Genomic DNA, 16,245 nt, shown 5'->3' with positions numbered 1-16,245 from the left:
CGCGTGAGGCTTTTTTTTTTTCCCTACCCACCCCGTTTTCCCCTCTTGACCCACCACAGCGAGGCCAGCTTGGAGGAGCTGGGCTGCAGAGGTTTCTCCCAGCATCGAGGCGGCTCTGCTGACCGTGCCGCCCCCATCCCTTCCCTGCCCCTCTCACACACCGTCGGCCTCACAGCCGCAACTGAGGGCTCCAGCTTTCGTCCGTCCGGGAGCACTTTGCTGCTGGGCTGACCACACAGGGCCCACCCAAGAGGGGTGAGTGAGGAAGAACTTGGTCCCAGTGGGTCTTTGCCCAGCTCCCAGCTGCAGGCCCTGTGCCACAGTCACTGTGGTCTTATTCCTGGTGCCCTGTGCTGCAGCCATAGGGAAACCAAGCTGCCCCGTGTGCTCCTAGCTGGCCTGCTGGTGTTGCTGGGATGGAAGGTGAGGTATCGGTCCTTTCGAGATCATGTAATGCTTCAGAGGGTGGGGAAAAGAGATGGGCGTCCTCCTTTGTGCCAGCCAAGCAGCGCCAAAGCGAAGCGCCAGCGATTGCTGGGATCCCACGCTGCCTCGTCCCCATCGCAAAGCCACACGTGTGCCCAGGGTGGATTTACCTGCCTTAAACCCTCGTCCTGCCTGCACACACATGTGGCTCTGGGCTGCGTTTGAAGGTTAATCCCACAAAGACCTTCCATTCAAGTGGGCTGGGGGACGTAACTGCGATGGTGGTGATGGAGCTGGGTTTGGAGCTGGTTCCTCCCCTACCCAGCGGGTGCCGTCAGCTCGACACACTGCTCTGCTTGGCCGTGGTCCCGTGGGAGGAGGAAGGACATGGCTGCTCTCCTGCACGTACCTTCAGCAGCACCACAGAGTGCAGGGAAACGAGGAGTGACGTCTGGTTCTCCCTTTGTGTGCTGTTTCTCTTTTTTGTTTTTACATCAGGCGCTGGAAACAGAGTGTGAAGGTTCAGTCTCTTTAAATAGAGGAGCATTAAATGGAGCATGGGCGGCAGCCAGGGTGGGGGCAGCTGTGGATTGCACTTTATATAAATAGAGATACACACTTCCCATCAGTTTATTTTCAGAAGTCTTAGGGGGAAATGTCCTTATTTTGGTGAGACTGTAATGTAGGGAGCTCAGAAGATGCGGATGTACCGTGAAGTGTTTGTGTTGCCATTTGCATTGCAAGGTCTGGTTGCTGAGCCTCTGTGCATGGCAGCTGTCAGACACCCACCTCCTGTACCCCAAAACCTAAACCTGCGTTGGCCCTCAGTCCCAAGGCTGGGTGGCTCTTCCTTTCCATCATGGCTTCTCATTCACAGGCCAGTAGAAACAGTGGTGGAAAGTCGCGTTGTTCTTCCAGGCTCTCAGCTCTCTCATCCCTTGCCCAGCCTGTTGGTTTTTCAGACATGCCTGGCACCACGGTTGTGATGGGGTGCCTGCGGGGTGGGGTTGAGTTGCAGGATGGTTTCCTGTTTGCTGAACCCCAAAGGGATTTGGGGTGAGGGTGGGTGGGTGCTGCGATGTGCTGGTGGCAGGAGGGAAGGGGACATGGGGCCGTGCAGGGCTGTCTCCATCTCCACCCTCAGTCTTCTGTTGCTAGGAAGATTGCCCTGCTCTGCCCCAACAGACACCAGAACCCTTCCAGAGCACGGATCTGTGATTCATGCCCAACTTTCTGCTCCGGTGGCATCCTGCAGGCTTCCCCCATTGTGGGGGAGGAGAGAGGCACCCCTGAGAACAGCCCTTGCCACTGTCCCCATCATCCTGGTGACCAGCATCTCTGCTGTGGGTTTTGTGATGGTCCCGGGGCAATGCTGAAGCTCAGGTCAGGTTGGGTTCATCCCGGTGAGGGTCCCTTTCCCAAAGGAAGGCCTTTTCCCTTTTTGGATGTTTCTGCTGCTTCATCCCAGGACTGGGGCTGCAGCTGGGTGTGGAGTGAGGTTCTCTCCCGTTCACTGTAAATAGCATCGCCAGTGGTGCCGCCCTGCCCTGTGCCAACTGCCCCGGGGGCACCGGGTTCAAAGAAAAATGGAGGCAAAAAGGAACACTCCTTCAACACGAGCACAATATTCATATGTTGATTTTTTTTTGTAAAAGGATCCAATAAATGGAGAGTTTAACTTGAGTGTGGCTCCGTGCTTTGCTGGGGGCTGTGAGAAAGGGTTTGGGACTGGGATGGGATGCGCAGCACCTTCCTTTTGGGGCACCCCAAAACCAACATCTCCCAGCCCTGCCTTTTCCCTGGCAGAGCCGTGAGCTGCTCTGGTCCAGCAGAACACCTTCAGGGCAGCTGTGTCCATTTCAGCAAACTGCCCTGGGGTAAAGGCTCGTCCCTACTGGGAGCATTTGTTCTTGCTATTATTTCCAGAAAAAAAGACCCAGGTTCTGGTTCCAGAAGAGAGGAAATGGATGCTGTGCCCAGGACCTGGATGTGCTCCAGGCTGTGTTGGATGGGGCCCTGATCTGGTGCCCGACTTAGTGGTTGGCAGCTCTGCCTGTGGCAGGGGGTCGGAACTGGATGGTCTTTGGGGTTCCTTCCAACCCAAGCCATCCTATATTCCTTTCCCCCTCCAAAGTACTGACCAAGGCAGGGACTCAGCAGCGTAATGACTCCTGAAGTCATCTGAAAAGCAGTGACCCGGCTGCAGCCTGGCTTGGAACTGCATATCACCAACAGCCACAGCAAAAGGGCCCTCAGTTTTCCATTTCAGAGGATGCGCTCCTCCATTAAAAAACAAAACAAAAAACCAAAATCCCCAACGTGGAATCGTTCCCTTTGTTTTCATCCTGCCTGGCAACGCCATGAAAGCAACCAGCTCCTGTTAGAATCCAGGTGAGGGATGCACTGCCCACAGAGCGGCTGCTCACAGCCTGCTGGGGCTCTGCCTCACCCTGCACAGAAGGAGCAGTGAGCGGGGGTGCAGGGTGGTAAATACTGAGAGCATCTGAGGGAACAGAGCAGGGAGCTACGAGGCGGGCAATGGATGAAAGCCCCTTGTTATGCAATGGATGAAAGCCCCTTGTTATGCTGCCAGGGGAGGATTATTGTCACAGTTCCATTTAAGCTGCTAAGTAAAGTAAGGAAGAGCAAAGCCACCTCCGTGTGCCTGGAGCCCTGCTCTGCCCAGGGTGCAGCACAGCTCGGAACAATGCTTTCCTCACCTTATAAAACTCCAAGTGAGATGAGTTCCTGCTGCTGTGGTTGTTGAAGGCTTTTGGCTGCTCCTCATGCAGGCGATGCTTGGCACAGGCTGGGCTCTCACGCATAGCAGTTTTTAAGCTCTTTTGCTGGGCTGCCAACACGATGACAGTGACAAAAATCAGTCACAGTGGCAGCATCATTCAGTAGGGTTGGGCTCAGGGTGGAGGCATCAGCCCAATGGGCTCTGGGCAAGGTGAGGAACGAGTGCTGGGTGCAGTAAAGGAGAAAAATTGGGGGAATAATTTCTTGTGTTAAGGCAAAGAGCTTCCAGCTGCAGCCTTAGCCCTGCTAGTAAAAGCACGCGAGGCTCGAGGAATGGGCTCACAGATGGACTCAGATGCTGGGCTGCATGTGACAGGTAAATAGGGACCATTCCACATGGCTGAGCTCCCCAGGGTGAGCCCACCCAGACCAACACAAAGGCATGAAACCACAGCCCCATTCCTCCCAAAGATGTGAGCTGCCCACAGGGCACAGATGCAGGCTGCCCTTGGTTCATCGCGCTCATGTCCCCTAGGAAGGGACACTGATGTGGCCTTGGGGCTGGCCAGTGCACCTGGGCACGGTGTGGGAGACAGCAAGCCTGGAATGTAATGACCTGCTCCAGTTGTTTTTATTAAAGCTCTCATTAACAGAATAAAAACATAAGATACTTCTTTCCACCTAGGAGTATCTGCTACCAGCTGCGAATCTGCATTAAATGTGCACAGGCCGTGGCAGCACAAACATCACACCGTGGCCAGGACGTTTTCCTTCTGGAAGGAAGATGATGCCAAACCCAAGTGCCTTTGCTGCTGTCTGTCCACTAAACACGTCTGGTTAAAATGTATTTGGCGTCCATCTAATTCCACCCCCTCCACTCGCATCCCTCCCAGGCTGCCATGGTTACCTCTGCAGCACTGACCCAGCCAGAAGAAATGCCATTTATTTTTCTTCCTCTGTGCAGAACGAACAAGAGCTTATTTTGTGAGATTAATTAACATTTTTCACTACAGGATCCCCCCAGTATGTTTATTTTTCCAACAGGCACAAGCTGTCTGTTTCTAAGAAAGAAACAAACTGGTTTTCAGCTGCTGGACTGGAGCAGTGAGACGTTCTGCCCAAAACGACAAGAGGAAAAACGTGAACGCTTTCCCATTGATTGCTTTCCCCAGGAGGGGTGGCGAGGCCTTTGGAAATCCACCAGCTGCCAGTGATGTGATCAAGTATCAGCATGGCTGATAGGAGTCGTGGCTTGTGCCCCAACTTAGAGCATTTGGTGTGACAGCCCCAGTCACAGAAGTGGTGAACCAAGCAAAATGTTTTAGGACCGGTGTGTAGTGAGCCAGAAACATCCAGAATCATCCACTGGGGCAGGACCAGGCTGGAGCTCTCTGGTTCTGTCAATTTAGGCAGCACTGAGAGACTTCCATGGGGCTCAGAGCAGCGGGGTTGGTTTGGCCCAATTATACACTGGTGGAGTAGCCACTGCAGCTGACACAAGCTGCCTCATGGTGCCTATTTAAAGATTTCTTGAGTATCTTGAGAGCTAGAATGCTTCTTTGTCTAACCTGACCTGCTGTGCAGCGGGGTTCTGCTGGATGGGACATGAGGAAGCTTTTCTCCCCTCACATGCACAGCTGATCAGACTGCATTGCTGCAGCAAGGACAGCAAAGCTTCACCTTCCTGCCCTCACGCACCTGCAGTCAGAGAAACAGTGTGGTTACAGCTCACGTTGGTGAACACACAGCCCTGCGCCGTCTGCTCAGCTGTCACACCATCTGATGGTGGCACTGGGACCTTCAGGTGGATTTAAATCCTCTGTAATTATAAATGCAAATTAGCACAGTCAAAATGAAGTCTCTGGAGCATTGGGGCCAGTGGGTAACAAGGAGAGGCACTTCAAGGACTCACATGTTACAAGGCGTGTGCGTCCCTCTCCTTCCCACCCTGCCTGCATGCAGTGGCCTTCATGCGTTCAGAACAATCCTTACACAGATTTCATTGTGAGATGTGCCCAGTTCTTTTGTTCTATTGCCTACTGATGATAAAGAAGCTGAACCACCACAGATGTTGTAAACTCTCATTGGGATTCATGCTTCTGCAACCAGGTTTTTATTGCCCTAATGAGACCATTGCTCTCGTGCCCCGACACACACAGAAAGCCAAGGCACAGACGCCAGAGCCTGGACGACCAATCAAGCAGGAACCCTTAATGTGTAGGAAATATGATGTGCAAACTGCAACAGCAAACAGTTTTTATTACAGAGCTGTTCTCCCACCGCCTTAATCTCCCCAAGGCTGTAAACTGGAGACGTTTTGTTTTATAAATATGTACATTTACACACCTGTGGATGTGGACCAGGCAAGCAGATGCTTCTATAAACCACGGGATGTGCTTTCTCCTCAGCATTCTTACTATGCTTTTTATTTTTAACACCAAATAAATACAAACAATCCCATTAAAAAAAAGAGAAAAAGAAAACAGCTGTAAATCCAAGACATCAATCAGCTACTTAGCTACTTTTAAAAGCAATACTATTAACTAAGTTTAGGCTCCAAACACACAACTTTGAAAGGGAAAAGCCCCCCCAGTCTGCAGTACAGATGGCTTTGTATAAAGGGCTATCAGAATTTCAACCAGGATTTTGGAATGTGGGGGCTGAAAGATTTTGGGAAGGCAGAAATGAGAGGCACTTAAATCTCACAGGTTTTTGGAGAGCAGGGGGAGTTTAACTGCTTTAACATACATGAGAATGCCTCCCTTCCCAGCTGGGTTTCTGGGTCCCAGATTGATGTTGCTTACCCTCATGCACCCCGTGGAAGCAGTGAGATGGGAATGGAGCCATCTCAGCCCCACCAGCCAACAGATGAATAGGACACAGAAGGGCAACCAACCATCCTGCCTGCAACTGCAATCCCTCCTGCTGGCACCTCTGCCACTGGTGAGGGAGGGACCCAACATCTCAGGGGACAGATTTGGTCCTAAGAGGTGAGGTGAACAACAGTGAAGGCTTTGAAGTGCTAAAGCTTTACCCAAACCCCCCTGCTCTAGGAGAATGAAGGTGCTCTGGGCACTCTGAAGCTGTTGGCCATGCCCAGCATAGTCCCCATTTTCTGTTTGTGCTTTTATGATCTCTGCCACGCTCCTCTTCGCACCGTATCCAGGGAAACATACACACAGACAGGAAACTGGATGCAGCGAAGACACAGTGGGTAGAAAAAACCCAATCATCTCCTAATATCTGAGGCCAATGTTCGAATATTCTTGCAGAGTTTTGTTGCATGAAGGGCTGGGGCACACACTGCTGATCGACTGCATCACACAGAAATATCTGCACCTGCATATATGGTTTCACCCTGACTTTCTAAATGTACACTCTATTTATTTACTCTGCAATCTGTACCTCCTTTAAGATTCCAGAAAGGAATTTTACAGCACAGGAATCCCCTCTGAAGTATTCCAAAACTGGCTAAAAATTAAATAAAAAACATATAGAGATATTAAAAAATACTTAGTTGCCTCTGCATGAACAAGAGGTGGTTTCTGGTCTCTGAATGTGGATATTCTCTCTTTGGGATCACCCTCTAAAAGCTCTTTGCTCTGGTGCTCTGAGGGCTCTCCCTGCACAGCAGTGTGGTGTCCATGGGCTAAAATTTCTGCAGGAATTTGAGAACCAAGTCACGCAGCTTCACCCTGAGAGGTTCATCGTTGTCACAGATGATGTGTGTGGAGTCCTCCTCAATCTGAATGAGGGTTTCTGCCTCCTGGAGGAGCACGATGTGGCCCTTGGCTGTGTCTTCCACCTTCACGTCACTGAAGCCGTGCTGGATACAGCAATGGGGAGGAAGGAAAAGAGAGAGATATTACAGCAACACAAGCAACAGGGAGAGATGTAAGCTCAGGGAGGAGGAGAGGGAAAGAACAGCTGCAAAATACAGTGGCACTGCAGATATTCGACATCTCTGGGATCAAGAGAGGAAACGCTCACAGGATAAGCAAAATATGACCCTCGTTATACAGATGGATTTACTGCAGCACAGGAAGGCTAAAGTTTTCCACTATACCAATTCATAGCAATCACCAACTTCAAAATCTTATGAGGCAAAGAGGACAAAAACCTCCTTTAAGTACAGAAGTGAACATCTGCTGACATTACTGCCTCGAGAAGATACGGAGACCCACTGAATCTCACTGCAAACTTCCTCACAAACAAGTCTACCTTTTTTCCTATCCATTTCCTTTAAGAGGCCAAGCAGGGGAAAGCTGGGCTCTACAGGGCAGTAACACACAATGCCTGGGAGTTCAGCCATCAGAACCCTGTCCTGAAGCTCTGCAGGAAGTTTTTCATCATTGGTTGGTGGCCCTGCTGTGGCAAGGGGCTTTGAACCTGATAATCCTTGGGGTCTCTTCCAACTCAAGCCATTCTATGAGTCTACGATTCTTAGGTCAGGCTGGATGCAGCCCTAAGTTGCTTGATCTGGTGGGTGGCAGCCCTGCACACAGCAGGGGCCTTGGGAGTGGATGAGGTTCTCCCAACCCAAGCCATTCTATGATTCTATCATCCTTCAGTCAGTCTCCTCACTTTTGACAAAACTTAAAATCAAGAACTTCAAATTTAGGAACTTAAGAACTTCAGGAATTTAAGCATTTAAAACTCCTCTCCACTGTTCAAACGTACTGGAAATCAGCTGATATACATGGGAAATTCACATATGCAGTGACCCTAAAAGCCCAGCTTCTGTAGGAAACCAGGAGGAAATAAATGACACCAAGCACTTACGCCAAGACATCTCCATGGGGAAATATTTCCTCTGTTCTCATTGCAGGGATACATACTCTGGCAATACTTTGACAGCTCAATGGCCTCCCTCGATTTCAAGCCACATAAAAATTATTTCCCTCTCTCCTAGCAAAGCAGCAGATTTCTCAGCTCTGCAGAGAACCCCTTGAACCTTGCTTGCCACTAAAGCCTTATTACCTTCTCGAGTGTCTGCACAAACTGGTCCACAGGAATGGAGCCACTCAGCAATGGCTTCAGAGGCTTGCACTCTGGCACGTCATCACTCACTCGTTTTCTCTTCTTGCTGGTGGGGGGTTGCGGTGGTTTGGGAGGGAGCTAATGGACAAAAAGGTGCACAGTAATGCAGTGTATCACATCAGCTTATTATCATTTAGATGGAGTAACAGGTACATGAGAGAGAAAAGGAACACTGATATTGCTTTCAATGACCAAAGGGAAACACAGCAGTGCTGAAGGGGGAAACGAGACCCTAGCAATGGCCTACACTGCTGCTCTGCAGGCACAGCACTTACAGAAATAAATTAGCAGCAGTAGTTCAAAGTTCTGGCATCTATAAAGCTTTGTCTGACTCATTTCAGAGCTGAAGCTTTCTGCATTTGAGTACTCTGAAATATTTTCCATGAAACAAGCCCTGAAGAAGTCAATGCCTTGCAACTGCCCAGAGAAGATGTGGATGCCCCATCAAGGGAGGTGTTGGAGGCCAGGTTGGATGGGGCTCTGATCTGGTGCCTGATGTAGTGTTTGGAAACCCTGTCTGTGGCAGGAGGGGTGGAGCTAGATGATCTGTGAGGTCCCTTCTCACCCAAGCCTTTCTATGATTCTATGATAATCACAGCCTAAAAAAATGCTGTGCTGGGAAGCAGGCAAATTCAGAGCAAAGCAGCTACTTGGAGAACAAGGAAAATGGTTAATTCTCAGTGGCCTCAGAAAAATGAGACATTAGGAAAAAAACTGAATCCAAACAGGCACGAGAGATGCTGCAATGCCAGAAAAATCACTGCAGTGTGATCTGGGTATAACTTTGAGGTTCTTCAGGAAGCTATCTGCTTTAACACATCCCTGAGAGACTCCTCTGTTAGCAGGGAGGTGGGGTGAGGGGGAGCTAACCTGGCACTGCATGATGCTGTGCACGCAGGCATGGCGTCTTCTTAACTGAGTGCTGATCATTTCATGGAGATGAGAAATAATAAGAGCAGTGAGGAAATTATTTTGTAAAAGAAGTCCAGGTGCCTTGTGCCAAGCCAGTTATGTTGAGGATGTACCAGCACTTGACTTTCCCAGTGACCTAGCAACTCAGTCCTTGGGAAAAAGGCGATGGAAAAAACTTCTCCATAATGCTGGCACCAAAGATGTGTCTGTATACCACAGTGGATCTGCCTGAGGCAGTCCTGATGCCTTGTGCTGTGCTCTGTACACTTCAGGTGACAGACTGGGCTCCTCCCAACTCCACATCTCTCGCAGTGTGCAGCACCATGCCTGAACCTGCTGTTGTGATATCCATCTGTATTTTACAACAGGAAAAGAAGGGTGTTTTTCATCCCTGGGAAAGAAACGCCGCCTGCTGGGGCTCTGGTTCCACAGACAGGGTGTCACTTCACATAAACAACCACTTATCCTGAAGTCTGATGAACCAAGGTGCATGCAGGATGCTGTTTATGCATGGATCACTGCACGGCTCTGTGCTGATTGGCCGAGGTTTTTGGAGCTTATCTGCACAGGTTCTGTAGCTCCTAAGCTCTCAGGCCCAGATGCTGCTTACCTGAAGTTTATGCCTACCTCTAAGTTAATTTGGCATCAGGAATCAGAGTAGAGAATCATAGAATTGCTCAGGTTGGAAAAGACCTTAAAAATCATCCAGTCCAACCGCAACCTAACCATCCTACCCTAAATCTAACAGCCCTCTGCTAAATCATGTCCCTGAGCACCACATCCAACCTGGTTTTGAACACATTCAGGGATGGTGACTCAACCACCTCCCTGGGCAAATGAACCAAACATAAAGGAGAAAGCAGACTCAGACCAATCACATTTTAGCACTTTGATTTTCCTAGCTGCCTAGTGTTATCTAGGGAACCGACCTGAAAAAATCAGGTATCTGGTTTGCTGTGTACTGATGTCAATCTTTAACCACTCCTTATGTCCCTGCACTAACACCACGAGGACCATTGCAAGCCCTCTTCTCAAGTGCTGTGGGCTCAGCCCAGCTCTGCTGCCCAGTGGGACAGGCAGCATCATGAAACGTGTGGCTTCACTGAGTTCTCTGTACTTTCATGCATCAACAGAGAAAGGTGACCAGGCACCTCCTGCTCAACAGCTCCACCAGGCATCATCTCCACGTACAGCACTAATGCCAGGAACTGCAATGGCAGTTAAAGGAGATAGCAGAAAAAGAGGGATTTTCTCCTCACTTAATCTTTAGAGTTCTTTCCAAAGGATGTGCTGATTCCTGGGGAGCAGAGCAACTTAAAGAACACAGGCCTTCCAGGTGTCCAATCTTTCACATCATCCTTCCCATCTGACCCTCAATTCTGAGTCTGTGAGAAGCCAGGTGATGCTGATCCCAGTGTACAGGTTATGGAAGACAACAGCCATGATGTGCAGCCTCTCTTCATGAATAATCTTGCTTTCCCTTTTATCTTAGCTGGGCACATGGCCAATGAAAATAGGGTAGAGATTTATATGCACCACACTCTCTCCTCCAAGTGTAATTCCTCACTTGCACATGCCAGGACAAAGCATCTGACAGGAATGCTGCTCTGGTGGGGAAAGAGTTGTTAGAAGGGCTGCCTCATGAGAACAGCTGGGGTCCCAGATGGCAGGAAACCCTGTGCAAGGATATTTTTCTCCCTCTCCCATTATACTGTACCTGCAGAACATGCTTGTTGTCTTTAGTATGCAACATGGCAGAAACTGTTGCTAAGGAAATGCCAGGCTTAATCTCCAAGGGCACAAGTGAATCTGCAAGCTAAAGCAAAAGGATTTTATTCAGCAAGTGATAATCTCAAAACTTGTACGAATCCAGCTGTGATTTAAATTGGCAGGAGGATATTTTAAAACATGGACTAATGAACTGTAAACACAAACCCATGGCACAATGATGGAGTGCTCCTCTTACCTGGTTATCCCTCCTTCTGGATCTCAAGTTACTGAACCTTATGTTATCAGGGCAATGAAAGGTTTTCAGCAACTAGGGCAAGTCTTCCAAAACAAGGCAATTAGGGAGAAATCTCATTTAAAAGGGCATCAACTGCTTTATCAATAATTCTGATCAGTAAAACTCAGTCTAACTCAGCAGCATTTGTTATTTTGTTACCTTGATATACAACATTAATCAGAGTAGTTTCCTTTCAGCTCCTTAGTGCTGCGGCATTCAGGCTGCAGAACAGTTGGAAGAAGAGTCTGTCCTAAAAACACACTGGCTCTATTGACTGGTTTGACATTTTCCCCTACAACACTGCATAAGAACTCCTCCACTGCCTTCTACATAACTCTCCTTTGAAAAAAATAAAATTTAGGCTTGGCTGCAATTTTAAGTTTCAGTGGCAACCTTCCAAGATCCTCAGCACTGAGGGGGTTGGCAGTACATGTGGAGTGGGCAGGACAGCACCTGCTGGGACTTGCAGAAGTTGGGCAGCTGGGAAGCATCTCTTCCAGTCATTCTTCCAAAGGAACTCTGCAAAAAGGGTGTTCATGAACACAGAAAATGATGTTCTTTTCTTGGAAGGCATTCTAGTTGACAACTTACTGGACACCAGGTGCCCTGGAGTGCTGTCTGTGACTGCAGACAGGATCTAGATCTAAACAAACAGCTATCAATATGCAGCGCCAGCAGCCCAAGCAGTTTCCAACATCACTCCCAGTAAAGCATGGTCCTATTATCTGCAGACCTAAAGGCAAAGACAATTGAAGTGTGCTCTGTGTCTGTGAGGAAACACTGCAGGTACCTCACAAAACAAAAATGGTTCGGCTGGCTCACACTTTACACCACTTGGGTGGAAGGACTTTTCAGTTGTGAAGACAGTTAAGAAGAAAGAGTGTTGGCTGTTCTTCCCAAACCCCCCAGTCCATCACCCTATTTCAAGTAGAAAGTGCCTCTACAAGACAATGTTCATCTGAACTCCACTGCCCTTCAGCTTCAAGCACGTGGCATCTCCAGTTGGAGCCAGATGTGAAGAGCTCTGCTTTAAGGTAAAGGAGCTCTCTGAAAACTTCATTTACTTACTGTCATGCACCAATGCTGCAGAGCTCTGGAGTCCCAGCTACCACCACTGCCCTGGCAGCAAGGCTACGCCAGCTCTCTTTAGATTGCCAGATGCATGAAGCAGGAAGAGAGACTGAATGAGTTTTAGAAAAGCGTGGTATATTCTCATTTCAGAGAAAAGTGTGCTTGAGGCAATGGAAGATTGAATTCTTTACCAAAGGACATCCAGTACATTTTCATCAGGATCCAAAACAGGCAAGAGACAGAGCAGAACGGAATCGTTCCACTTCCCAAGAAACTTCAGGGAGCAGAACCTGACTGCAAGCACTCGTGCCTGATGTAAGTTCCAATCCTGTAGGTAATTACTGCATGACTACAATGCACTAATCCTAGTGGACAGGGAAAAAAGTGAACATCATGTCCAAGAGCTCTCCTTCTGGCCATCAAAACATGGAGAAGGCTTTTCTGCTAGCTTCAGCAGAGCACCATTCAACTTCTAACAACGTCTGAAAATCTTACCTACCCCTATTAAAGGTCCAGCCTACATTTTGAGAGCACCTCCCTGAAATAAAACAATTGGATAGGTGTTTGTGTTGGAAAAACACTGACATTTTAAGGCTGCATTCAAATCTCCTGAATTTTGCACATATTTGGACTTACTGAATCTTTGAAATCAAAGTCTCATGGAGCAACTCACACAGCTCTCTCTCTGGGATTCTGTTTAAAACCTTTAAAGCAGGAAATCTGAATATAGCCTTCACAGTCTGTTATTGAAGGTTGAGAGAATGAAAAAAAAATATACGATAATCATTGCTTTGGATTTCTCCTAGGAACTCAAACCAGTAAAACTTGCAGCAGGTGACATGCTGCACTCGGTATGGTCAAAGGCACTCTCCATTCCCACCACGTTCCAGAGGATTGATAGAAAATAGGTTCTAATGAAGAAGAGCATACGGTAAAATGATAAACACTGTAAGGACAAAGATCCTTAAGAAACAAGCTGCTTAGAATCAAAGTGCTCTTTTGCCTCTGAAATACTTTGGTATTAACATCTATGCACATTTGAACCACACAGTTAGTAAGCAGCAACACTTTAATTATTAACAGTCAAAAAGACAGTCAGACAGATGTCCAGTTTTATCTCCTCTAAGCCACTGCCTCACCTCACAGCCCTCTCCATGTTGTGGCCAATCCCTTTGTTATAGACATTCACTGACCCAAACCAAAAAGGTCATTTAATCACACCTAGCCATGCACCTACTAACACCAGACAGTGCTGCTGTACTCCTTTCAACTGATCTCAAGTCACAGAACTCTTCCAAAATGCTGGATTAAAGAAACCTTTTTCAGAGAGATAGCAAATTTTGTCTGCATTCCAAGCAGTGGCAGCTCCACCATTTCCTCTCGCAAGCTGTTCCAAACTTTAATTTTCCTTGCAGCTAGGAAACCACGTCTTATTTCAAGGTTGAATTTGTCCAGCTTTCAGTATCTGGATCTTGTTATGTCTTTGTCTTTAAGACTGAAAAGCCCCCCACTATGCAAGAATAAGTGCTTCTTTGTTGCAGTCATTATCACTAGTGAGATGCCACATAATGGCATTGGGAAAGCCACGAAAGCAGAGCCGCCCGGCACTGAGCACTAACAGCACATTAATCAGTCCATGAATATGGATGAGCACTTGGACTGCCTTCAGATAAACCTGTGTGTTATGTATATTGAGTATTCCAATTTTTAAATTATCTCCTGTTAAGCAAAGATTAAAACAGTGACTAACCAAAAAGCACAAGTCATCAACTCTCACTTGTAAGAAACTGCAAAGGTTGGTCACGAGTGCAGCCATGTGAGCCTTGGACAGCCAAAGGAAGTTCTCTACGACCAGAGCTCCCCACCTACATCCAACAGGAAAAAAACATTCTTACCACAAACTGCACCTGAAACTTTCCTGAAGGATTACATTTCCCACAAGGAAATGAGATCTGACGCGTTATCACATGAGCCTGAAGGCTGCAGCTGGCCAAAGTATGGCTGTTCATACAGTAGGACAACGCACGCAGACCAGGTCACACTCTGCAGTCTCAACTAAAGCCTTCCTCAAGGACAGCTCCCCCTGGACTGCTCTTCAGGCACTGCCTTCGGTCAGCAGCAAGAAAGTCTCCCAATGGCAATGAAGAGCTAACGATGACTGATGACAGGATCTGAAGCTCCTACTGTTAAAAGCAAATTGAGGCTGAATAGCTGAGAGAGATGAGCTGGATCTTCATGCTCCAGGCCTACAGTGAAGGGAAATCAGCAGGAACCCCGTTACCAGTAATTAGAATCCCTGGAAGTTTTAAGACTCCAAATGCACTGATGTGAACAATAGGTCACAGCACGCACATTTAGAAAGGCGCACAGCTGACTTTTTTTGCATCAGCACTAAAGGTGCTATTTACCAGCTCTGCAAATGTACATAAATGTATACCATCACTGCGTTAGGAGCAGCACCAAGAGCTGCAACTCTGGATCAAAACAGAGGAATTAAAGACATGGAATAGAACTGTGATTCCACTGGGTGGGACAGACGCATTATAAACTCAGCACCTTGCAAATCCTTAGACTTTCATCTTATAAAAGAATAAAATTGTCATACCTTCCTTGGCCACAGTTTGCACCTCACAATGCACTGGGCAAGGCACTACATGGGAACTGGGGATTTCTACAGCAGCCCTAAGATGGGAAAGGGAAAGGAAAGGTATCAACTAGTGGGCTGCTGCTGCAACTTCACAAGGCTCAGCCTGGAGCCTACCAGCATCCAGTTTTTACTTACGACCTCAGTACAGAACAAAGAGTGTTCAGTTCTTTGCAGAGGCACCCTTAACTGGAAAGAAAGATCAGGCTATCACAAAGGAAGAGTTAGATGACCTCAAGAATTTGAGTCGGAAAACCAAGATGAAACTCAGTAGCATGCAATGCAAGGCCATGGACAGGGCTAATACAGAACTTTGGTCGTGAGCTGTCAGCTGCTGGAAATGCCAGAGGTGAAGGGTCCACATTTATTAGTCCATCCCATGAGAACACAGTCACAAAGGTGACACAGTCATGAAAAAGCAAAATGCATCTCTAGAAAATATCAGGTAGTTCGAGCAAGGATGAGCTTTTGTTATGCTATAGGGCTCAGCAAGATCTCATCTGAACTACTTGTAAATTTTGGGTAATTGATGTTTAAGCAGGATATATTGAAGGGTAGATTAGGGCAGGAGAAACTGCTTTGTAAGAAGAAAACTAAATCATCTCAGCTTGTTTAGCTTAGTAAAAAGAAAATCCAAAAGAAATCTAAAAGCAGAATTTGATTATTGCACATAAACACTACAGGGAAAACACCAACAAAAGAGAAAATCTATTTATGCTAAAACATGATGTTGAGAGTAAGTATGTGCAGACCAGCCATGAATATGCGTAGGCTAGAAATTAGAATGTTTCTAGCCAGCAGAGACTGTGGAGTTCTGAATAGCATTCTAGTGGGAACAGCAGGGGCACAAGTCTTCACAATTGGAAGCTGTTGCCTGCCTTTTTAGGAGGCACATCTTAAACACTATTAGGAACTGCAGCTCATGGGCTGTGGCCATGTAACCCATGAGGGTACTTCTAGGTGGAAACGGTTGCTTACAACCTGGAGCTTGCCAGGTGTGAAGAGATTCCCACCTAGATTACAGTCCCTAAAAAGAATGCAATTCACACATGAGAGAAAAATATCCTGTCTCAAGGATTAAAGAAAAGCAAAGATTGTAAAACCTTCCTGTCTTTGCAGGGAGTCCATTTGAGCTGAGCGATAACAGCTTCACAGAAGTTTTTAGAATAAGTTGTCTTCAGCAAAGCATGAACAAAGGACAACCTGCCTCAGCCTCCACCCTTCCACTTGCCCTGCCCCTCACACCTCAGACCCAGTTTCTGATATCCATTACACACCAGAAAGCACTCTCCCAGTATATCTTCAGTAGAAACAGAAATACTCCACATGCTTAAAATCTGAATAATACCCTTTTGTTTACAGGCAGTGAGGACCTGTATAGTCTGTATATATAGTCTCTGTATAA

General features: G+C 47.5%; 1 protein-coding gene across 1 annotated transcript in view; it reads right to left on the bottom strand.

Moving 5' to 3' along the window:
• Positions 1–5,407: 5,407 nt before the first annotated feature.
• The window catches only part of INTS9 (integrator complex subunit 9), a 69,173-nt gene continuing 58,335 nt past the window's right edge, over positions 5,408–16,245 (bottom strand). Inside the window, exons 15-17 of the mRNA XM_042832668.1 lie at positions 10,838–10,936; positions 8,149–8,286; positions 5,408–6,994 (exon numbers count right to left, since the gene is read on the bottom strand). Coding sequence (XP_042688602.1) covers positions 6,818–6,994; positions 8,149–8,286; positions 10,838–10,936 — 414 coding nt within the window. The 3' untranslated portion in view covers positions 5,408–6,817. The remainder of the gene's footprint in view (positions 6,995–8,148; positions 8,287–10,837; positions 10,937–16,245) is intronic.

The sequence above is a fragment of the Centrocercus urophasianus genome, unplaced genomic scaffold, assembly GCF_019232065.1.
Source record: "Centrocercus urophasianus isolate 14NV4802_14NV808 unplaced genomic scaffold, USGS_Curo_1.0 seq_39, whole genome shotgun sequence".
NCBI lineage: Eukaryota > Metazoa > Chordata > Aves > Galliformes > Phasianidae > Centrocercus > Centrocercus urophasianus.
Note: the sequence above shows the minus strand (reverse complement) of the source record. Positions and strands in the feature narration are given on the sequence as shown.